Below are 25,182 nucleotides of genomic sequence, written 5' to 3'. Positions count from 1 at the left end.
ACATAATGATAGGAGGATATTAAATTTTTATTTTATACAAGCTTTTCTCAAAAATATAAGGTTCTTGAGGGCATGGACAATGTACTACCCATTTTTGAAAACCCTCAGAGAGTTCTACTTAAAAAGCAATTGTCACATGAAACAAGAAACAAAAGATTGATTGAACATTTTCAGCTTGTAACTGTATCTTTTCTGCAATTAAAATCTATATAAGTAATAAAACAAATGTAATTAAAGATTTATTATATTTACACACATCCATAAAATTTTTTACACTTACTGCAAAGATAGTATATACTTCATGGTAAGAAACATGAGTAATATTTTCCTGAAAAGTTAACCATAAAACTCATTTTTTAAAACAATTACATTTCCTTTTGTCTTCAATATAATATCAAAAACAAACTCACCAAAAAACCTATTTGACCCAAGGTTATATAAAATACATCTAAGAAAGATAAAATGCCTTTTGTCAATAACATGTTAAGAATAAAAAGCTGCTCCAAATTAGTCCCAACTAATGGTAATTTTTATTTATAGATAAAATATAAATGTTAGGTCAAAGTAAAATTTGTGCCAGAAATTCTTAAAAACTTGATCCTTTACTGTAATCCTTTTACATTTTCTTTCTTGGGCAATTAGTCATCCTTGCTAAAGTTGCTCAATTTATTCCACAATGGTTTACTGAAGATCTGCCATAAGAGTACAGAAGAGATATATTTTGAGTGATCTTTCTTCATTATTTGTATATAGTCTGAGGAAGCTGAGCAAGCTTCTCGCTCCTCTGAGTAATTTAACAATAGAATCCTACTTAACTCCTAGTGGGACAACACAGAGTAGACACACACACACACACACACACACACATACACACACAGACCCATACACATGGAGTTATTATTGCTGTTCACAAATGGTTTATTTAGGTTTTTTTTCCTTCTAGGAGAGAGATAAGACAGGATTGCACTGGATAACACTGGATAACATTAGCATGGTCATGTGACTTGCTTTGACCAAGGATATGTAAGTGGAAATGCTGTGAATCATTTCCAGAAAGAAGCTGTGAGAGCCAGTACACAGTTCCCCAGATCCACATTTCCTGCCCCCATGAATACAGAAGCACCTGCTGAGACGCAGTCTCTATACTCCTCAATCCCTAAGTGATTAATGATTAAGCTGGGGACATATTCATGAGTGATAAATAAATCTTTCTTGTATTAAACCACTGAGATTTTGGATACATTTGTTACCACAGCCTATGTAAATACAAAAATCTATGTGGAACAGCTCCATTACGCTCCTTAGAGTCAGGAATCCTCAGAATCAGAAGGTAAATTTGTATACAAAATTAAATACAAAACTAAAGACAAATGCCAAATCAATATTCAATTATCAGTGTGTGTTGTTTATGCCACTAGGTTCATTCCCTTTCATCTATATAGAAAAAATTAACATAAAGCACACTTTCTTAATACAATAAAACAGTTTTAAAAGAACAGAAAGTGTCTAGGACTGACGGGAAAAATGTACTCACATTTAATATAACGGTGCTGTACCCATCTTCTGGTTCAGTTCCACTGACAACGAGTGACTCAGGGCTGAATTCAAATACACCATGAGCATGGTCAGAGGCTGCAATTGTCACTAGAATTTGGGAAGCCACTCCTAGACTGGCTGCATGAATAAGTTCCAACAAAGAGTAACAAAATGTTAATCAGTAATTTACAAACTCAAGGAAAAGGCAAGGAACAACCTTTTGAAAAGAGTTGTACCATTCACTGGGTACTTCTAATTTATTTTAGAAAGAAAGGCAGATACCAATGGTTGCCAAACATATTCATGCTTTTATGACCCTTCTCTATTTTGGCACCAATGTGATATACAAGTGCTGCATAAGCATTTGCAGATGAATAAGGAAAACTTGTTTTTCTTTTTCTTCTCTATGAAAGAGAACATTCTTCCACACAGAATATATGAAGAAAGACTCCCACGACCTTTACTGACCTCAGAAGAACATGAGCCAAATGAGTCTTACCTTTATAAAACAGTAGTTTCCCTATGATTTTCATCAATCTGATTGAACAGATTCTTGGTTTCCAAATGTGCACTAATTCTAGGACAATTTTTTCATCATATTATGACATTATAGATCTACACCTCCTGGTCCCAAAGAGTCTAATCCTGTAACTGAAGAAGTATTTAATTTTTTTTTCTTGAGAAGTATGTTCAACTCCTGTGTTGTGTTAATTGATGCAGACAAAAAAGTGAACGATCCCAAAAGTGGTAATTAAATAGAGGTTACATGACACATTGACAGAAATTAGGAATGAGTTGGGTGGGACCACGAGTTTTGACACTAAAATATAAAACCTGACACTGTGAAAAATGAGCATTTGAGGATTAGAAAGAGGTATTACCTATTTCCCTCAAGAAACAGGTATTCTGTGTATTCTCTCCTAATACGAAAAAAAATATTTGAGGTAAAGGTTGAATCATGTTTGTACATGAATCTACTTCAACCAGCATCCTCTCTTCTGTATTCCTTCCCATTAATTGGCAACTTCTTCTCCCCATTTCTTTTTATTTTCTTCTTAATTTCTTTGTCTCACTTGTTTTGATTAAATGCTACATATAAAGACTTATGGTTCTTTTTGTAAAGAAAATCAAAGTGATACATTTAACATGAAAATATAAATGTTCTATTTATCTCTTTTTAGGGATTCAAAGCTATCTAAAATGTTTTTCAATCACTTCTGTAAATGATATTCAAGCCAAATTTCTATTACAACTGGAATCAGGACATTGCAGTAAGCTAATACACAGAGGAGAGTCTGAGCGTTGGAGGCAAAGACTTGATTCTGACTTGATCATTTTCTAGCTGGATGATGACAACATGGAACAAATAATACTTCATGACATGGATCAAATAACACTTCTGAACGTTGCTGTGGTGGTTAATGAGATAAAATATATAACAGACCTGCATACAGTAGGTATCAACAAGTGGTTAGTGTTGTTGTGTCTAAAGAGAAAAGATAAAATGCAGAAGAGTAAATCGCCTTGGGACAGCTGCTTACCACGTTTGTGAGTAGTTGGAAGGAAGAATTCCATGTCCCCATCACCACTACCACTGCCATCAACTCTAAAGAGTTCAGTCACTTTACAAGGAAAGACACACAGAGACACAACCCACAGAACACACAGTGACACAATGAGAAAATTGAGAGCTCTTAAAACATATCCAGCAGTGAGGAAAATGCAGCAATATTAATCCAATGATATGCATTCTTCCACACACACACAACAATGGTATAACATTAGTGAAGGTACCAATTTACAGAAACTTCATTCATAGCTTCAAGAAATACTCCACGTAAGTTGTAATTGTTTCTGCCAATTTAATCATAAATGTTCACTTATAGCAATATAAATTGCTTTTAGCATTTTAAAAATTTTAAAAATGTTTGTTTGTGTGTATAAGCCTACACTTAGACCTATATACCTCTAACAGTCATCTTACCACTCACAACAACCGATTCAAAATTAGGGAAATGCCATCATTTAATATTTATCTCCAGGAATACATTCAAATTCCCACCTTATTTACCATTCTCAGCCTTGATCTCCCTTTTGCAACTGACATTATGGAAAGAACCCTAGGAGAGCAGTCTAAAAATCTCCACTTCAGCCTTGGCTGCGACAGAAACCAGCTGCAAAACTTTCAGCAAGTCACTAAGCCTTTTGCTACCTCACTTTTCTCACCTATAAAAGGTATTGCCTTTTATAGAATTGCTGTAAAGATATAATAAATAATATCATAAAATATAAGGCAATATATAAGGACTATCATAAAGAGAAAGTGGTTTTACCTTCACTTCCAATACATGTTATTCCCCCAACCATTATTGTATCAAATGTTTGCAAACAGTGAAGACAGGAAGGGCAGTGATGGTGGCAACGGAGAAGAACAGGGCTAGGAGAAGCAAGGCCACATCCATACGAATGAGCTTCTGCTGGTACCCTTGACTGGCATGCTAGTTTAACACCTGCTCTGCTCTTCCATTCCCCTTGATAGGACTGGGATATACCAGACAAAAAAGTTATGGCACCCGAAATCCGAAACCATCTTAGAAACTTAAGAGGCAAAATGGATTGCAGGGGATATCCAGTGTATGGCTTTGCCCCCATCATCCACAAGTTGTGAGAAAGAGGAGTGAAGTTCAACAGCAATGTACTCTGGTTAGCATAAAACATCGATTTAGGTGGCCATCTTATATGGAATCAGCTTTAAAGACAAAAGAGTATGGAATAAGAGTTGTTCCCTTGACTCAGAAGAATTTAGCTCTACAAGTTATTTCATTTCTTAGGCAATCCAAGGCTATGACTCAAGGAGTAGAGGCCAGTGTCTAGATGCCTTTATCTCCAATCCCAACTCACTTCGCAGGGAGAGAATCGGATTCTCCGCCACCACTGTTTAGCAAGAAACTGTAAGACTGGTTTCCAAATGAGTATTCATGCCCAATGAATACACAGCAATGCATATTATAAAGATATGGGAAAATATTTCTGCACAAAATCAAAAGTATCACAATGTCACAAACATTATTCCTGAAAAATATTTGATGTCCCTTATTAATCAATATTAGGTAATGATCACTAACATTTTCTCAATTATGTAAGTATTTTTAGCTACAAATATTACAAAGACTGACTTTTCAAATAATTTATAGTGACCTTTGATTAATGAAGTTCTGTCATGAAAATAATGATTTGAATATCTGAGGACTTGTCTCTAGTGGACAAGCAGACCTGGTATATTACATGCCACCCACCAAACAGGTCATCCAGCATATTTTTACTGTTTTATGCAGTCAACCATGTGGTGTCATTTAATCATGTGGTGTCATTTAATCGTTTCCCTGGCTTGGCCTCCTTTGCTTTTACCTGCACTTTGGGAACACAAGGAAGGGAAACTTGGGGAAACGTGGCACACTTAACCCAAAGTCTCATTACATTCTTAAAGACAATCTTAATAATCTTAATATTTTTGTCCTACCCAATCTGTCCTTGTGCATGGCTTATGCAGTACTATGATTTTCTTCATCAAAACATGAAGATAATAAGACAATAATGGAAGAAACTGTCCTGATGAATATCATACTAACTCTCAATTTCTTTATAAAGGTAATATAGTGCATATCACATGTATTCTACAATATCCCCACTAGCACCTGATAATCAAACACATTTAATACTTCTGCAAGGAAACATATAAATAAACTAAGGGGCATAAATAAAGATTATAAATAGCATCTCTTCAATGCAGGTAAGTTTGGCCATCAAATGGATTTTGACTCAAAAATCTTTGATAATAGGAGCTTTCTGAATATCAGAATTGAGGATAAAGAATTGCTGACCTCTTTCATTGATAAACACTTCATTATAGATTATCCAAAAGGATTAGTTTTCACCTGTGCTACACCTGGAGAAAACTCTAAAGCAGCTACTGTAAAAAACTGAAAAAAAGGAAGACAGGAGAAAGGTGACTATGACTGACCACTATAATTTGGTGGTTCAGTACAATTACACTATTTCATTCTAGAAGCACATCTACTTAAGGAAAAAAAACAATGGGTAATAAAAGGGGAAAAAACCACCACAGTAGGTGGTGTCCTTAAAACAAACAATAGATAGTAACTCAGAATTAACCAAACCTCACAGCAAAAGAATATGTAAATAAAACTATGAGTTGATGATTAATTTCTAAAATTAATATTCTAAACTGATGTATAGAAAGTTTTCTTTTTACTAAGAAAGGGACGATCCATCAGAAATTGTCTACCATTTATCTTAAGCAATTATTAACTTTCACGCTGTTCTTTCCCAAAACTAGTAATTCACTCATTTATAAAAAATAGTGACATTAAAGGAATGTATTTCTTTAATAGAATCTACAATCATCATAGTGGGTAGAGAAGCAAATATTTCATATTTTTGAGTCACCAGTCTTACCTCCTCCCTCTGAGTTTAACAACTCAGCTTTAAAAGATTTTTCCAATTCAGGGGTCGAATTATCAGTGATGTTAACCAAAATGTATTTATATCTTTCTCCTGGTTGAAATTCTAAGGTTCCGGCAACACTCTGAAATACAAATAAAAGATTTTTCCATTAGATTATAACTAGTTTGTATATGAATGTGCAAAATGAAATTTTTACTATGTCCCAAACTACTATAAATACTGAAACAGAAGAACATAAATATAAAATTGAAAACACTTGTGTTTTTTAAATTCCAAATAAATATTCTCCAACTAAATAACATCGATAAGTTTTTATTTCTCTTATTTGCCTATTCAGCAAAAATGTAGTCCAGGAAAATGAGAAATGTAAATATGTGACATCCACAAATTACTAAAGAATTAATTCAATGAAATGCACTGAATTCTCTTGAACAAGTATATTTAGAACCACTCAAATTATATCATTAAGCAAGCTAAATACTCAGTGCATAATAATAATGGCATTTTGATTCTAATAATTTTTTCAAGCCATAATAAATATCAGTCCATTGGACATTAATCACCTTTATTATACTTGAAATTGCAATGCATAATATAGCTGTCCCGTCAGAAAAGTTCACATACCACAGTAAGAACAAAGTTATTCAAACTCAAAGCCTTAAGGCCCTTTTGCTCCTGTTACCTCTTATATAAGCATTTTCCCTTCAATTTATGAGCATAAATTTTAAAGTAGTTTAAATGTTTCTAATGTTAGCTTGTGTGGATAACTGTATGTCATCTTGTCAAACTATTAATGATCTTAAAGCTAAACTGAACAACCCAAGTACCAATTCACTTAATCACTTATTTATTAACTTTTTTCAATATTTATCCAACATATAGCATGCTCATGGCTCCATTTTTGATGCTTCCAATTCAAAAACATCCACGACAAATCTCTAGTTCCATCAAGAAGATTCCTAAAGTGTTAAAAATGTAATAAAATAATTCAAATAGAATAACAACTGGTATAAAAGACATATAATTAGCTTAAAGAGGAAATAATTAACTTTGCCTGGAGTATAGTTGCCAATGGAGTAATTCTACAAGTCTTAATAACAGAAATAACATTTGACTGTCTTAGGAAACCATCTTATTTGACCTTAGCAAAATCTTACACAATTGGACATTTCATGTTCTAGAAACATGTTCTTCTCTGGTCTTCCATGATATCACATTCTCCTGTTTTTCCTACATTTCCAGCTCATCCCTGTCAGTGTTCTTTGCCAATTTTAGCATTCTCCTGTAACCAATAAAAGTTTGTTCATCAGACCCTCTCTAGGCTTTCTCTCTAGATAAGGCTTTTATACTCTAGGTTTTTAACATCATTTATATGTTCCCAACTCCCAAATTTCTACTTCCAATCTCTGATATCCAGACTTAAATATTAATACTTATTTCAAATTTTTTAGAATTTTTAAATTCATAATCTTCCCTTAAAATCTACGCCTTAGCCAATTCTCTCCACAGCACTAAATTGTAGAATAAGAAGTTGTTTATGCCAGGAACTAGGGAGTCACTTTTGACACCCTCTTTGCTTTATCCATCACACTAAACAATCCTCAAATCCTGCCATTTTAACTCTTAATATTTCTTGTGCCCAACTACTTCTGTTACCTGCATAGCCCAAGATACTACTACTTCTTGCCTTGCTCCACAAAAAGGACTTTTTACTGGTCTTTCTACATCAGTGTCTGTATCTTCTCATCCATTATTCGTGGTTCAGCCTAATGACCTGTTATAAATACACAACAATTTCAATAACTTCTTGTTTTCAAAATAAAAGCGATCTAATCTGTAAGGCCTATTATGATCCAGTCCCTGCATACCTTATCTCTCCTCACCACACCAACTCTCCAGGTTCCAGAAACATGGGTCATCTTGCTGTTCCTCTGACAGCCTGTGATTTTCCTTACGTTAGGGCCATTTTACCATTTAATTCCGGTCGTTTTTCTAGTCTCAAGTAATTCCTCCCCCTTCATCTAGTTCTCTAGTTTTCTCCTACTTAAATTTCAGAGCTCGCAGTCTAGCCATCACTTTCCCAAGAAATCCCTCCTTGACTAACCAGACTATGTCAACACCCATCTCTCTCCCAGAGTACCAACTTTGAACATTTCCCACAACTATGATTCAGTCTTTAATTAGTTGTTTAATTTCACTCAAGATCTGGAAGTAAACATCTGGATGGTGGGGATCACCTGAAATTTGGTATATGAGAATCAGGTTAAGAATGGTGATACCTGATATTCAGTTGCCTCCTTTTCTGCACATGATCATTGCTGGCACCACCCCTCGCTCCCCCTCACATAATCACATACACACACTCACATACACAGCCTAAGAATTCTTACTTTTGTGGTAACACGGAGCAGAGGTAGCTGAAGTACCATAGAGAAGTGGTTAAGGGGAAAGTTACTAGGTTTTCAGGGATAAGCAAAGGCAATAGCTCAAGGTGGTAACAAGTGACATATAGGACATCTAAGCCCCCCTGAAAATTCTCACAAATGTCTCCAAGAGTATTAGCCTTCTAACAGTCATGAAGGATGGGAACATAGGTTTTTGTTTTGTTTTAGTCTAGTTATTAAAGAAAATGCCAATCCAACTGGAGACTGGGAAAGTCCAGACTACCTAGAAATTGAAGACCATCAATATAAGGATTAAAGTATTTCTTTAAGAGAATACAGAGAAGACAATACTAAGCCAAGCTGCAATATATTGTGCAATATGTTACATGCCAAAGAAGATAAAGACACAATCAATGTCAGGACAAGAGATACAGAGTGTGAGAAAGAAAAAAACCTGAGAAAACTTTGCTGACTGGACTACAGACAAAATTGAATGAATTCAATTAACCAAGGTTTCTGCGGTTTGGAAGGAAAAGTGTGTACAAATTACTGAACACTACACAATTGTGTGGATCTTACTGTATTTAAAGAAAAATGATTCTTTGGGAAAACAGAAATATTGAAGGATGTAAAATACTTTTTGAGAAGTATAGCCAAGAAGAAATTATGAGCATTTTCTTAATATGAGTATTGATGATAGTAAGAATAGATAGTGGCTCAGTGTTGCCATGTCTACTACATGTTGCCATGTAGGCGCCATGTCTACTACGAGACACTTAAAACACTGCCATCAATCCGCAGAGGTTCCTGCTCAGCAAATATTATTTCTCTCTTACAGATAAGGAAACTAAAGTTAGGAAAGATTGAGTTTCCCAAGGCCACACATTTAGAAGACACATTTAAACCAATTCCAAATCGTAGGCTGGCTGCCTGGCTTGTGTGTTTGTTTGTTTGTTTTTTTGACTGTTTATTTGCCAGTATCATACTGCTTCTCACTTGGAGGAAAAAAAAAAATATTAAAATTGAAAAGACATGAACAAATAATTTCTTTATAATTTTAGTTTTGCTTGATGGATGCAGACAAGAGGATTTAAAATGTGTAAGAAACATAATTTTAAATGTATCTGATCAAAACCTATAACATTAAAATAAATAATACAAGTGAAGCCTATGACAAATACAATGTACAAGAGAAATCAGTATGATAGCTTTTTAAGTGTCAGGCTTCAAAGGACTGAAGTACTTTAATTTACTTAAATATAAAAAGCCATCATCGCTTATTTTCTTTGTTTAGTGTGTCCCAGGTACCGTGTCAAGTCCCTTCCAATTCTCCAAGAGACTTGTATCCATTTTACAAGGATAAATACCATTTCAGAAGTATTAAGTTATTTACCTGGTAGTCCTCAGGACTGAATGCCGTCAATGACACTGTTCTAAATTCCACCATCACCCTCCCCAGGAGTCCTTGTGCACGGACAACCAATAACTTAACTTCTCCATCTTCCTCCTGCACAGTGACGTGTGGAACAGTGCTAGCGGGCAGGGTCATTGTATCCTCTGGCTGAGGAGGCAGCCCCATGGAGAACTGCAGCAAGCCTGGTAGATACAAAGAGAGGCAGGGCATTCTTGCCCCAATTATCTGTGGAAGAATTTCTTATTCATTTGAAACAACCTTGCAGAATTATTTTGATCACCCGGATACAATTCTGGAGACACAGAATATGTTTAGATTTTAGAATGTTAAAAATTAAAATGATAATTTTTCTTGTCTCTATTAAAAATGCTCTCTTTAGCTTTTTTAACAGAAGCATCAATAAAAAGAACAGTGATTAGGTTTTAAAGTACGTATTATCAAATGTTTACTTATATATGACTCTCTAGAATTCATTCTAGAATTTAAGATTTGCAATACATTTTTTAAAAATTTAACTATGAAAATCAGAGCTGAAGAGTCTCCCAGGTTTCCTACACAGACCTTTTAATACATGTTCTGGCTTTATTCCTACAAAAGAACTATTACTTTTCACTGCAGAAAACAGTCTCAGTTTATTAGGACAAACATCTATAATAGTTCTCCAATTAAGAAAATTATCATTTTTCAGCATAAGACAAAAAGAAATTAATATAAACATACAGTAATAACTCCTTGAAGCTTAATAACTATAAATTATAAAGTATTTAAATTAATAGATATTAACATATGACACAGGGATACATTTTAAAATTAAAAAAAAAATTTTGATAGCCATGAACAGAAAGTTTGATTCAAATAATCCTACATATACTTCAAAATATATTACTAAACTTCAGAAATTGATCTTTACATTTACCTTCATAAACAAAGTCCCTCAAAATGGCAGCTCAGAAGTTCAAGAGCTTAGAAATGAGAGGGTCTAAAGGAGCTCCACTTCAACCATTTACCAAAAGTCCGTTAAGAATTTCTTAACAAGACTAAGTACACCCACAGAAGAGAGGATTATACTTGCAAAAGGGCTTGGTTACCATATGGATGATCACTAGCTTTGATGGTGATATCCGTGGTTTCCTTTTCAGGATCTATGCTTGCACCACTGGTGGGAGTTGAACCTAATTTCCCATCTCCAGGAATTGCAGAAACCAATGTCACACGGAAATATTCATTGAGCTCAGGAATACCATCATCAAGAATATATATATTCAGGACCTATAAGTATAAAAATCCAGAGGAATTAAGCAACGAGGCATGTATAAGTTATTTACCACTTACCAGAAGAAAATAAAAGAGCAATTAAATTATATTTAATTGAAGTTAATATTTAACATGACTGGTTTCTATACAAACTTAAACCTTAAAACGCAGAAAGAGTGAGTGAGTGTGTGGAAGAGGGAGAGAAAGAGAGATTTGTGAAATTAATTCTTTAAACAACAATGGGTGCTAAGCAGTAAAATTTTCTGTCGAAACTATCCTATTTGTGTATTAACATCATACCACATATGATATTATATTGATATATCATGTATTCTTTGCATGCAACACAGCGGTGTTAGCAACCTCAGGGTATAGTGTTCCTAACTGAGGCACTGCACGTTATCTGGTAGGATATGGTAGGGTAGTAAGAAAGGGCAACACACACATGTCTAGTTCCTGCTTAAGGAAAGCCTGAAATACGTACTCATAGCATTTTAAAAAACAGATTCACATTGGCCTTTGAAATCTGGCATAAGCAATTATGTCCAAAAATGTTATGAGAGGAAGTAGCAGTAACTCAGCCATGTTCTACAAAATTTAAGTCAAAATTTGAAGTGAAAAAATAATTTTTTCTTCCTTTATTAATTCAACAAGTATGCTTTGACATCTACCAGGTTAGAAATGGCCCCAGTTCCTAACAGGCTCACAGTCTATTGTAGGAGAAAGATCTATAGAAAAATATTTAAAATGCAATGTAAACATGTCTTAATAGAGTTATGTACAAAGTAAACAACCAATTCTACTTGGTAAAGGTTTTACAACAGACATGTTTGAAGCAAGTCTTAAGAATCATTTGCAGTTGTAAATAATGAAAAAGGATATTCCAGGTAAAAGAAACACTAGCAAAGGTACAGGGGTATGAGAGAATATGTCATACAGGGAACTGCAATTAGACTACTAAGTTTGGATGGATAATCAGGAGTCGGAGCATAAGGACCTTTGAGGCTACGAGTGGAAAAAAAGAGGGGGGAAGGGCTTCATTCCACAGGGAAATTTTTAAAGTGTTGAAGCATACCAAAGTGAGTGTTCCTTTTAGTGGAAAAAACAGTTTGAAACTCAAAACTCTATCAAGGTATAAATAAATGCATTTTATATGATGAGTCAGTACACAAAACAATATTTACCTTTTTTATGTTATAAACTCTGCTATTTTCTACTCGTATTCTATTTTAAAAATCTTGGTCATGAGTCACTAAATTGATTTCATAACCAATATGCCATTTAAAAAAACTTGAAAAACACATTTCTAATACACTTTCCTGTACTGCCGAAACAAACACACACACGTACACACACACCACTTTCCAGACTCCCTTAAAGCTAAGTTTCTAGACGTGACTTAAGTATATTCGGTAAGATAGATTCTCCAGATATCTGGAAGGCAGTAGCAAAGTGGAGGCCACATTACTGCTGTTTGTGCTAGAAATCACAGTCATGGAGCATGAACAGAGACATCTCAGATTCAGTCACATGCTTTGTAAGATACAGGCTAATGTGGATTTAGCAGGCATAGAGCTATAAACCAACACCACTCTTCAATCTTTTTACTGTAGTCTTAAATACTTTTTTATTAAAAAAATTATAGAAGGAAATATTTTAAATAAATCTTCACAGGAGCATATACAACTATTGTCCTGACCATAATTTTATTAACTCTTATCTTTTCCAAAATATATATGAATCTACTTTATAAAATAATGATTTCCAATTATATCTTTATTTCACAGTTGGTAAATTTTCTAAGGGAAAATTTGAGGGATCAACTCTGTTTTCCAAATAGTAACATTAAACTATTTCCACATATTATCATTATTACTTGATAAAAGAAAGATAACTTTAAATCCAAAAAAGTAGTAAGAAAGACAATATCAGAATATAATCAATCCTTTAAATTGAACAATGTTAGCCTTATGAAAACTTACTCATCGTCCTAATTTTCCTTATTTTACTAAAGACCAGTGAAATAGTTATCATGGATCAACTTTTTATTTATTGGGGAACTTTTGTTATAAACTATTTAATTTGTTCCCTTCTTCCCCAAAATTATGGAGATTTGATCACTTTTCTTTAGCTTTAACTTTTTAAATGGTAAGAACATTTAAAAATCTTCCCTCAATTTTATCTTTTTCACCCAATTAACGAACTCCTAAATCCCTGAGAAATTTCCTTAAAGATTACGTTGGCAAGTCTGAAGTTATTTTACTATTTATCCCTGATGACCTATTAGCGATTTCCTTTTTTAATGAAAAATTATACTGAGATGAATAGTCCAACATGATAGACTGAAATAATGTAAAAAACATTCTGATGTAGGAACAGTTCTCATCCCAACTTCACTTACAAAGAGTCATTTATTCCTGTAGTATCTATTCAGAAATGAGATCATGGTTCATGGAAAGTTTTTGATAAAATGGGAGATCCCTTATACTTTCAAAACAAAGAAAAATTACCCCATTTTTCAAATTTAAAAATATAAAGAGATTGTAGTTATAAGAATTTCTCATTGGCTGACAAAGAGTACCATTAACAATTCTACAGTTTCCTATTCCATAAATAATAACCAAATAAACCACAAAAATAAACCTCCAATATATACCATTTTTATTATATTAGGATTAAAGAACAGCTAAAACTATAACACACATTCAAAATCCTTAGTTTTTCTTTTGCAAAATAAATGCAAAAATATTTTATACCATGATATATACCTAATTGTCTAAATATTTAAAATTGCTTAAACAGCAAGAAGCTGCAAATAAATTACAGAACAAACAGATCAGAAAAAGCTTTCTAGGAGGCTTTCAAAGAAACAAAGAAGGTAGGATTCACCTCTGATCTCTGCCAAGGAAGGAATGTGATAGATCCACTGGAATTAGCAAAATCATCAACATTGTAATTAATGCCATCAGATTCGATCTGTGAGATGGTGTAAAAAACATGCACATAATCCAGAGCTCCTCTGCTTCGCTCCACCACACATGAAATGGTAGATCCCTCCTCTGCAATCTAAAATTGAATAGAAATTGTTTATAGTTACATAGCAATTCAAATCAGTGATAAAATTACAAGCTTTCTTGAAATCCTTTTATCATAACCTTAATTCTACAACTTTCTACAACTCTTAGAAGGCCTCAATATCCCTCCAGATATATTTTTGACTGCTAAAAAAATATTTACAACTATTTATTTTTCTCTCATTCTTTTATAGGGAAAAAAAGCAATAAGAATGATAATTAGTTAACTGTACATGTAGTTCATTCACTGATACCTCCTGTGTGCCAGACACTGTACTAGATGCTATGGTTACAAAAGATTTAAAAAAAAAAAAAAAAAGTCCTTTCTCCTGATAAGTCTAAAAAGGAAGACAAGCTCAAATTTTATAATGAGTTCTGCACAGACAAGACAATTGGGATCAGAAAGTGGAACATGACATCAGGGAGAATATTCTAGGCATAAACATAAGATGTAATCGAGTGGATCTGGTGAATTCATTTTGAGGGTGGTATTAAGTGCCAAGTGGGGAGAGCCTTGAGAAATGCCTGGTGGGGAAACAACAGTCGGGTCAAGGAGGACATTTATGCCATGCTTAATATATTTTTGATATTTTTGTCATATATAAGTATAGTCGTCCCTCGGTATCTTCAACATACTGGTTCCCTTCATGGATACCAAAATCTACAGATGCTCAAGTCACGTCTTAAATGATATAAATGTCTAACCATGATGCCATACACTTGAATATAACATTGAATATCAACTAAAATTGAAAAAAAAAAAAGTGTGTGTGTGGTGGGGGGTAAGGTGAAGGGGAATAAGAGGTTCAAATTTCCAGGTATAAAACAAGTCATGGGGATGTAAAGTGCAACATGCGGAATATAGTCAATAATATTGTAATAGCATGGTATGGCGTTAGAAGGTTGATGGACTTATCGTGGCAATTGCTTCTTTAGGTATATAAATGTTGAACAACTATTGTATACACCTGTAACTAATATAATATGTTAGCTATATTGGAATAAAAGTCTTTAAATAAATAAACAAAATAGTGTAGCATATATAACTACACACATTCTCCTGCATACTTTAAATCATCTCTAGATTATTTATGATATCTAACACAATGTAAATGCTACTGTATTGCTTAGGGAATAATAAGATAAAAAAGTCTGTACATGTTCAGTACAGACACAACCATTGTAGGCCTACCACGACTTTGGGCTACGACACAGTACTTGTCAGCAACAATGTAACTTTTTTTTCAAATATTTTCAATTCACAGTTGGTTGAATCCATGGATACAAAATCCACAGAGATGCAGGGCCAACTGTATACGTATGTATATACACATGTGTGTGTTTGCTATGCGGAAAACATTTCTATCTAAACAATTATATGGAGCAAGAAGTTGTAATACCTTTTAGAATAAGGTCTTCATACTCTTAAATTCTCAGCCTCTCGATTTAATTTTATTTTTATGTTAGCAAACATAGAAAAAAACTAAAACTGAATAGATCTCAAAATACAAATCTTAATATGGTTTTCATGTCAATCATAAGCACCTTTCATCAGCATTTGATAGAGCCATTTCAGTGCCAACATTACGGTTAGAGAGATCAGGTTTGAAATTTGTCTACAAACAGGCAAGAGTTAAAACAGTTATCAATGAGCATGGAAACACCAGACGTACCAGTAAGTCCCCCGAGTTTCACTGAGCACAGCGCTCCTACTCCCAAGTGCAGCAGCCCTAGGGCCTCATAAAAAACACGATCAAGCACCCCTGGGGCAATACTGTAACTCCCTTATTTACCTGCCAGTCCACTGGCATGTGAAGCCCCAAATGACCAAGTGGCTGTTCAGTGGAGCCCTCAGTGTGTCTCCTGTTGGACATCCTCAGACCCAGCCAGAACCAGAATTTCTAATCCCGTGGAGCCTAGAGCATGGGAGCAGGAAACACAAATTCTGGCAGAGGGCCACTGGAAGTGATGGGAATAGGGCTAGTTTTACTTTCACCCCTTACTTCCTGAGCCCAAATGGTCTAGTTACTGGGAACACAGGACCAGATATCAGTCACTGGATACACATATGGAGGACAACATCCCAAACCTACAAGATGTCCCTGAGCTGGCACCATGGCTGAGTTTTTATCCGGCAATCCCATTGTTACACTAGGCCAGCTGCTACAGGTTACATGATATATGGTAAAGTCAGGGAATCCTATGACTGTGCACATTGTGACACCTCCTTCACAAAGTACAAGTCCCTTTCAGGTAATATGATGCAGGTCCCTCGTGGATACAATGGGAATTCATTCAGATGGTATGGCAGAGATACGAGGAAGATGAACTCATTAGCTAAAGGATTAATGCCAATAATAATGAGTTGCTGCCCCCCCACCCCCACCGCCACCCTGGAGTAAAAGGGACTGATTGGGATCAACCCGCCACTTAATAGCACATTGAAAAGTACTTAGCTTTGGTCTTTGCTTCTTGCTGTTTGGACATATAGGAGCAACAGTTGCTAGATCAGTTCTTGGTAAGAAGGAGCCATGTGATCAGGCCGAAACCCAGCCTCGATTCCTAGCATCATTCATTTGATGGCTTTATGGCGGTGGAAGAGTCTGCTGACAGCTAGTCAATGCCTCATCCTAACCTCCTGGTTGTTGAGGGACTTTCGGGAAATGCCCCTCAGAGTTAGTTTACACTCCCAATGGCCCAGTCACATGACTCTTTCCCAAGCTTCCTGGTCTCCAGATTTGATTCTTCTAGACCAATCCACTACATCATTAGCTCTGCTCAGAGATACACTATCTTCATGCTTCAAACCATTTCTCCCTCCACATAAGATGAATGGCTAAGTTCATAGCTCTCTGCCCTTGTCGTTCAAAGCCACTCCTGAATGGAGCAGTAGAGTGGTGGCAGCCCACATTCAGCAAGAACCAACACATAAGCTGGGTCAGGCTTGATAAACAATAGGCTTTGAGGCAGGCTTGATTTTTCCTCCCCCATCAGCTAGTAACAGGCTTAGGGGTAAAGGTAAAAGAGTTTAGTTTTAAATATGTCCAGTTTGAAATATCTATTAAATATCCAAGAGATGTGTCAAGTAGGCAGCTGGAGAAATGAGTCTGGAATTTTGTAAAGAGGCCAAGATTGACATTGCAAATTTTGGAGGCATCAGTATACAAATGGTATTTAAGCCCATTGACAAATGGCATATAAATACAGAATTATAAAAATGGTATTTAAGGACTAGATAAAACAACAAGAGAAGCAAGCATAGATGGAGAGAAGAGGACCAAGTACAAGTCAGTTCTGCTGTAACACTGGTTTTGAAATCATGAACTTGTTCCAATGCAACTGATCTATCAGAGAGGACTTTTAACACAACATGGATTTCACATTTACTTATTTGTGATTTTATCACTAGAAACATGATGAACACAGAAAACTGTAACCACCTGAAACAAGCTATGTAGAAATACACAAACACACACACACACCTTAAACATCTACCAGTTACCTCAGTTTAGCACGTGTGTTACCATCCACTCTTATCTGCATCTAATGTGACAACTTTCCCTCTGATTTCAGAGAACACTCCTTCCATCACTTCACAATAACATACAAGCCACAATTCCTCTGATACGCCCTTCTACAAGCAAACTTAAGGATTTTTTTCAAAGTATATACCATATTTATTGTAGTATTTAAGTATTAAACATTTATTGTGTAAAACTGACTTGCAATAGGTCCCTATCTTCCTTTTCACATGTCATTGACCAAGTTTTTGAGTAGCGTTCTCCTAATGCAACTTCCCCAAAAGTTCTGTGTTTTTCAGTAATTTGGCATACTCAGGTGATTTTTAGGAACCCATCTATCGCATAATGGAAGCCATCTATTGCATTTAGGAACCCATTTATCACATTATGGCAGACCTGACTGTTCTAAAGGTGGGGCCCTCCAACCCTAAAGGCCAAAGAGAAGAGGAAGCAGCAAAGAGACCCAGGTGCTCAATACAGCATCTAATGTAATTTCCACTTAGGCATTTACAGCATCATTTCCATCATAGCAGACTGGTACACAAACGTGTGGGGAAATGATTACGGCTTTAAGGTCAAACAGTCCTGAGCTTCTTTACCACTTATTAAACATTCTCAGTCTCAGCAATCTCTTCTTAAAATGAAGATCATAATGTCTCATAGATTTTGGTAGAGATTAAACAAGTGCCTCACATAGTACTTAGTAATATATAAATTGTAAAAAAAACAATTATATTTATTCCTCTGAAAATACAGACTCACATACACAATAACAAAAAAAATGCTACATGAAAAACATCCCCTCATTTTTTCAAAAAATGTATATGCTTACATGTTGAAAAAGCAAACTAATTCCCATGTGTTTCGATTCCTATCACAATTGGAACAGATTTGCTCCATTTTTCCACCCAAAATTTTAATCAGAGTGAACATTTTAAATGATTTAAGTTAATAAACACATCATTAATATGAATATTTTAATATTCAGCATTTCTCTTTTAAGAGGCAGGCATTAAGTAGATCCAAAGATCCACTCAGGAATCTGTGATGTTTCCTTACAACTTTCTACCAAGTCAAGAAGCATTACCATGCCGAATTAAGAAAAAAGCTTTGTGCTTAAAGCAATCACGGTGAAAAGTTATCAAACCACACTTTCTTTAGAAAAGCCTTCATCAAAATCTATCATCTACTAACTGTTTTCAGTTTTAAAAATAAGAAGAAGAGAAAAGACTATACAAATCCAATATAACTGTGTCGGTACGTGCTACACATCAAAATTTCAAAGAAAATTTAATGAATAATTAATACAGTAAAGTAAACTCTGTAAAATTTCAATTAGGGAAGAAGTTTCAAAGTAAAGGGTCCATAAAATAGTCAGGTAGGATGCTTGGTAAAAATCCACCTTTTGTACTTATGAATTTAGAGAAAAATGACATAATGCCTGAGATTTGCTTTAAAAATTACTTCAGCCAAAAAAAAGATGAAATAAGATTGGCAAAAGGCTGATAAATGTTGAAGTCAAGTGATGGGTCACTGAGGTTCACTACTTTATTTTCTCTCTTTTTATGCATATATGAAATTGTCCATTTTACAAGATTTTTAAAATTCAGCTTTTTGCTTGCCATCCCATCCCCCTGCCTGAGATTCTGTTTCTGGAATGGGATCTCAAATCAGGAATGGTGTCCAGGAATATGAACTTGATATTTCTGACCAAGGTTGTCCAATATGGGAAATACTGGACTAGAGGATGAAATTATTAATACCGAAAGATGATTAAAACATAGAGAATAAATCGAATTGTTAAAAAAAAATTTTTTCTACTATTAAGATATTCATCTAACTGACTTTAGAATCATGATACAAGAAAATGTCTAGTCCAGTACATGAAGGGGCATAACATCAAGTAATATCAGAACGCATTTCACAAGAAACAATAGCAGCCACTACTGTTTTCTCTTAGTCAGGAATTTACTAAATCTTCAGATCAGCAAAAGAGTAATTATAATGGTTAACAATGAGAAGAGTTCTTGAAATATATTTTCCTTAAAAAAAAATGTACTGTTCTGAGCCATGAATTGGCTTTCTCTATTGAAATAGAAGATTAAAGCTGAACAAATTACACATTCAATTAATTTTTTATTTTGTTTCATGCTTGGGTGATGATCTGTGATATCAGATTATATCACTATCACTCATATCTAAAGTAATCTATTCACATAACATATGGCAGGCACTTAAAACCAAACAGAGTCCAAGTTAAATAATATTCTCATTTTTATAAAGATCCTCTCAAAATGTCTCTCAATTTATTCTTAAGTTGGGAGTTTATGAGAATGAGTTGTGAGCTGAATTAACTGCTTTTTTCATGGAACACCATTTTTATTTGAAAGACTGAATGACAAATTTTGGTTATTTGGACTTGGGACTTAGTAATAAGAGGGCATTGCTTTACATTTTTACAAATCTCCATGTCTAGCTTAATAGAAGGTAACTAGATTTTCATATTGCATTTTGCAATCAATTTGTCTGTTGCTATTGTTATTTTGGTTGAAGTATAGAAAGATATGCAGCCTCATGTAAACATGTAAGTGGAAAAGGAGGAGGATTTTAATAGTCTTTACAGATAGTTGTGCATATTCTTCCTCAATATTATAACCAATATTTGACAAGTCGTAGTTTCTTAGAGTTTAGTAGCAGTGTAGAATCATACTGTAATACCTTAATATCCATTGGTCTATCTTGCATTTCAAATCAATATTTTACCTATGCATGATTTTGGAACAATATATATTGTTTGGAAAAATTGGTTCAGTGAGTTATAGAGATCTTCCAAACATGGACACATTTTATTATACGAAATGAATAAATTGCACTTGCTAATATCATTATCAATCTTATCTGAGAAGTCTTGAAGTACTGGGAAACAGTCAAGCTCACTTTGGCAGATAAAAGTGTTCCAAAATTCGAATTTCTGTTTCAAAGTTCAAATTTTTACCACCAGCAACAAGTACCATCAATTGTTTTCTTCCTACCGGTAGTCACTGGCTCACTTTATTCATTTCCATTAAAATGACTGTCAGATACCTAATTTCAAATAAGCAAAATTTGTCATTCAGTCTTTCAAGTAAAAATGGTGTTCCATGAGAAAAGCAGCTAATTCAGCTCACAACTCAATATATGCACAAGTACTTTTCTTTCAGGCAACTATCATGTTTTGTTAATGTAGCAGAAGTGTTTATTTATGCTTCTCATTTTATGACATGGAACATAAAAAAGGCAGGGCTTTAAGGGTCGAGATTTTATCAAATTAATATTTTATACTCCGTCATCAAAAATATTCTTAAGTGAAAGATGTAACTTTTAAACTACGGGCATTTGGGGAATAAAACAATGACAGCTGGGACAGTTTGGTGCCACTGCCTTTATACCTATGAAGGCACTAGCAGCCAGCAGTTTTGGCAACCACCGCTTTTGCTATATTATGGATTGTCAGAGAGATGCATAAAAATATCTTAACATGTAAAGTTCTTTGAGGACTGAAGATTTAAAGGTACTATCATTATAAATAAACATATTTCTTTCTTAAGTTATAGATTTGTATGATATTTGTCCTCCCTACTTAGGATATTCTATTTCTAATATAGAAAAAGACCACTATTTGAAGATCTCTTATGATTGTGCCCAAACCAAAGAGCTAAGAGAGGCAATAAGTCACTACAGAGAGTCAGGCATCCCAATTTGAGCTACAAGGAGACCTATGACCCAGATATTTTTTCCAAGGTCTAATCATTGGTGGTTTTCTTAATCACTTCAATTTACATATACACCCTTCTAAACCTATGAGAATCAACTTGCAAAGAGAAAAACTCTCATTCCTTGGCATCCTTTCATGGGCACTGAGCTGTTGCTGTCACACAAGACACCTGTGAAGTTGTTCCATGAGATCTCCTATTACTGAACAGGAAACCAAGATGATTACGAATCTGTGAAAACTTAGAAAGAACTGATAACAACAATAAAACAGCCTAATGAATTAAACTGGCCAAGAAAGTTAATCAAAAAGGCATTTACACCCAACAGGGAAGAATGTTGTAACTAACCAGTTAAGTACATTTCATATGTGGAAAAAAATCTTAAAAAAATCATATTTTAATAGTTTCAATTACAATTATTCAGACACTTTCAATATATATTATTTCATTTATTAATGTGGTATCAAAATAGTAGCTAAAAAATAAATTACATGTGGGGCATAATTATACATTCTGTGAAATGCATTAACTTTAAAGAGAACTGCTATAGTTTCATTTGCTAAATTGTTATTACTTCTATCAGCTCACTAAGCTTCCGATTCAAACTGTGAACTTATAAGAGCAAAGAACTTATTTACATTTGCAACCACCGGCTCTAGCTTACTTCTGGGCTTAAGACTAGATACTGAAGCAATCTTACCCAATAAAAGCCCACTCCCAAACCAACCCATCTACAATGAATTTTTTAATCCCCAAATTCTCCAAGCTCATTACTTACCTCTGGTATACAAGCTCCTGTGAAACCAAACAAGCCATTGGCATTGTCACTTTTTTGTATTATTAATCTTGCTGTGGTATTCTCTTCAGAAATACGAGCTCCTCCATATACAGAAACTAGTTTAAGGATGAATAACTCTTCTCCTTCCTCTTCATTGTCATCTCTTGCAGAAATAATGAATGATTTGTTAGTTTCTCCCTGTCTGAACTCCAGATATCCAGAAATGGGGTGTAAATCACTTTTTGCTGGCATGGCATGAAGTTCATAAATTTCTTCAAGGGTCAGTTTCCTCTCATAGAACCTCACATCCTGCATCAGCCCTGTAAATCTGTCACTGCCATTCATTCCTGCCCCAATTCTCAGTGTTCCAGGACCTGAAATTAGAGATGGGTTTAAATGCTACAATATCCACAACTACCTATCCTAAATTATCAGTGTGATTCAGAAAGTAAAGCAATTTTATTGAAAGATTTTATTAGACAAGTAAAGCTTTTTCCTAACTAGAATATAATCAAATAAAGGCCCTTTCTGTTATGATGAGAAATGAATCCGTAATCACTGGACTTAAGATATTTTGTACTAAAGTATATTATGTAAATGTGTATGCATGTGTATATACGAATATATGTATGCATGTGTGTCTATTTGGATAGAAGTTTATTCCAGAGAATTTTAAAATTTCAGTGAATATCCAAGAATGGAATGATTCAATGCAGTCACAACTTTACAACTTTAGTATTACTATTCTTTAAAAATTTCAAGGCTTGATTGGTTAAAAACTTGTCTTGAGTTAAAGTTGTGACGACTCAGTAAAAGAAGTTTTGTGGACCAAATATAACTCTTTATCCAAAAAACTAATGCAATGGATTCTAATGAAGTATTCTTTTTCTTCCCAGGAACAACATTATATGCAAAATCTTAGGGACTTTTTCATGGTAATTATAACATGCAGCCCAACTGCATTACTATACATTAGTAATCCCGTTTCTTGATCTGGGGACTAATTACATGGGTGCGAAAACTGATGAATTTAAAGTATTTAAAAATTCTTCTATTACCTGTATCCTTATGATATGTACACTTTTACATGTTTTATAATATGTAACATACACTGTATTTCATTAATAACTTTAAAATATATATATACTTTTTCAATTTTCTTTCCAAGTTATGAATTAAAAAACAATATAAGTTACTTGCAGTAAGCTAAACAGAGAAAAGAAACCCCAGCTCTTACTTCCCCCAGTCTTTCCCATTCTCAATTCTACCACCATGGTAACACCAGAGGAATCAATGTTAACAGATATACGTATATATTCACACAATTAAAAGGTGAATAATTTATGCCATAGAGGTCTGTATGGCCCAAGCATTGGGGTTGAAATCTGTAGTGTGTGCATGTTTTTTCTTTTGTCTATCTTTACTGCCAGTAGGAAAAAATATATATATAACCAGATATCTAATGCAGGAGGTTCAGAAGGAAAATATTCTATTAAGCTATAACCAGATAAGCTCTGCTCTACTTTCTTACTCAATAAAAAAACAGAATCAAATCACAGGAGGGAAGGGCTGGAAGGGTACTGGTGATTATAATGGCAATAACCAGTATTTGTGTGTAAACATGCAAATGTGTTTCTCACAGTACCCATCTCAAAGACTACAAAACTGATCTCTTCAAAGTAGTCCACGGATTTCACCAACTTACCTCCTGATACTTTAACCCTTGTCATTGCTGCTTTTTTAATGTAATATTTCTCTTCTGATTCCTCTTTAACCTTATCCCTACCACCCTTCACCTCCCGCAATATTGAGCTAGCAGCAGTTCTCCAAACACAATACCCTGTTCCACAGTTCTACACCTTTGCTCTTTTCTCTGTCTGAAATATCACGCCCCAACCCTCCTACTACATCAGGAGGAATAAATGTTGCTCCTTCATAAATATTTTATTTCTTATTGAAATGTATTGAAGTGATCTGTTTGCACGTCTCTCTCTGAGAGCTTATGTCAGGAACCTCAAGGGCTAAGACTTTGCCTGATTCACTTCTGTAACACTCGTAACAGAACTAATGGTCTTGGTGGGCACATAGTTTTAATTAAAGAAATTAAACCAATACACAGCAGATTTGTCAATGCCTGTTAGCCTCTTGAAGAAGTCAAATTTTTTAAAATTCTAAATTCAGTGTCTCAGGTATAAAGATAACACTCACCATCAGTAATGGCTTCTCCTTTCAGACTCCTGATTCCTCTGGGCATCGCATATCCATCAAGGTAGAATTCAATGATACCATCATCCAGGATAATTAGAAGATGAAGCCAAATGTTTTCTTCTAAATATTTTGTGATTGTTGTCTTGGCAATATACGTAGCATTGGAACCCAAAGTTTTGTAATGAAGGGAAAGTGTCACATGGGATTCATTTGTTTGAATTTGTACCCCATAGTAGATGCTTCCATTACCATCATCTTTTGCTATAACAAATCCATTTGTATTGGCATTGGGTATTACCCAAGCTGAAAATGTAAAGTTGGCAATTGAGTTGTTCTTGGAGGGATGGTATTTTGGATTAACAGTTCCAAACGCACCCTCTAGTCCACTGAAGTACAGAGCATCTGTTCCACTATGGTGACGCCGCATGTGCGGTTGTAAACGCACAGTGCTAGGGAAAACCCCAACCAATAAAAAATCTATCATTGGAGGCAAACCAGCAGTGAAGTCACTGGACAGTATTTCCCAGCCTACACGTACATCGCCAAAGACACCCTGCTGCCTCACAATGGTGAAGTTGGTGATATAAGACATATCATCTTCTGAGAGAACATCTTCTGCCACTTCTCTCTCTAAGCACTCTGGATGCAAGACGAAAACTCCAAAGGGATCATCATTGAATGGAATCATTACTGTCACCTGGAGGTTGGTTCCTGCTAGCTGGCCCCCAGGACCTGGAGACCCACCTATAAGAAAACTTACAATGAATAAGAAACCA

General features: G+C 34.7%; 1 protein-coding gene across 1 annotated transcript in view; it reads right to left on the bottom strand.

Annotated features, from left to right (window-relative positions):
* ADGRV1 (adhesion G protein-coupled receptor V1) overlaps positions 1 to 25,182 on the bottom strand; it is a 503,549-nt gene that overhangs the window by 404,279 nt on the left and 74,088 nt on the right. Inside the window, exons 20-27 of the mRNA XM_033111093.1 lie at positions 24,407 to 25,150; positions 22,199 to 22,572; positions 13,963 to 14,139; positions 10,908 to 11,088; positions 9,799 to 10,001; positions 6,013 to 6,142; positions 3,078 to 3,158; positions 1,535 to 1,674 (exon numbers count right to left, since the gene is read on the bottom strand). Coding sequence (XP_032966984.1) covers positions 1,535 to 1,674; positions 3,078 to 3,158; positions 6,013 to 6,142; positions 9,799 to 10,001; positions 10,908 to 11,088; positions 13,963 to 14,139; positions 22,199 to 22,572; positions 24,407 to 25,150 — 2,030 coding nt within the window. The remainder of the gene's footprint in view (positions 1 to 1,534; positions 1,675 to 3,077; positions 3,159 to 6,012; positions 6,143 to 9,798; positions 10,002 to 10,907; positions 11,089 to 13,962; positions 14,140 to 22,198; positions 22,573 to 24,406; positions 25,151 to 25,182) is intronic.

The sequence above is a fragment of the Rhinolophus ferrumequinum genome, chromosome 7, assembly GCF_004115265.2.
Source record: "Rhinolophus ferrumequinum isolate MPI-CBG mRhiFer1 chromosome 7, mRhiFer1_v1.p, whole genome shotgun sequence".
Classification (NCBI taxonomy): Eukaryota; Metazoa; Chordata; class Mammalia; order Chiroptera; family Rhinolophidae; genus Rhinolophus; species Rhinolophus ferrumequinum.
The sequence above is the reverse complement of the archived record's forward strand: the minus strand, read 5'-3'. Positions and strand labels throughout refer to the sequence as shown.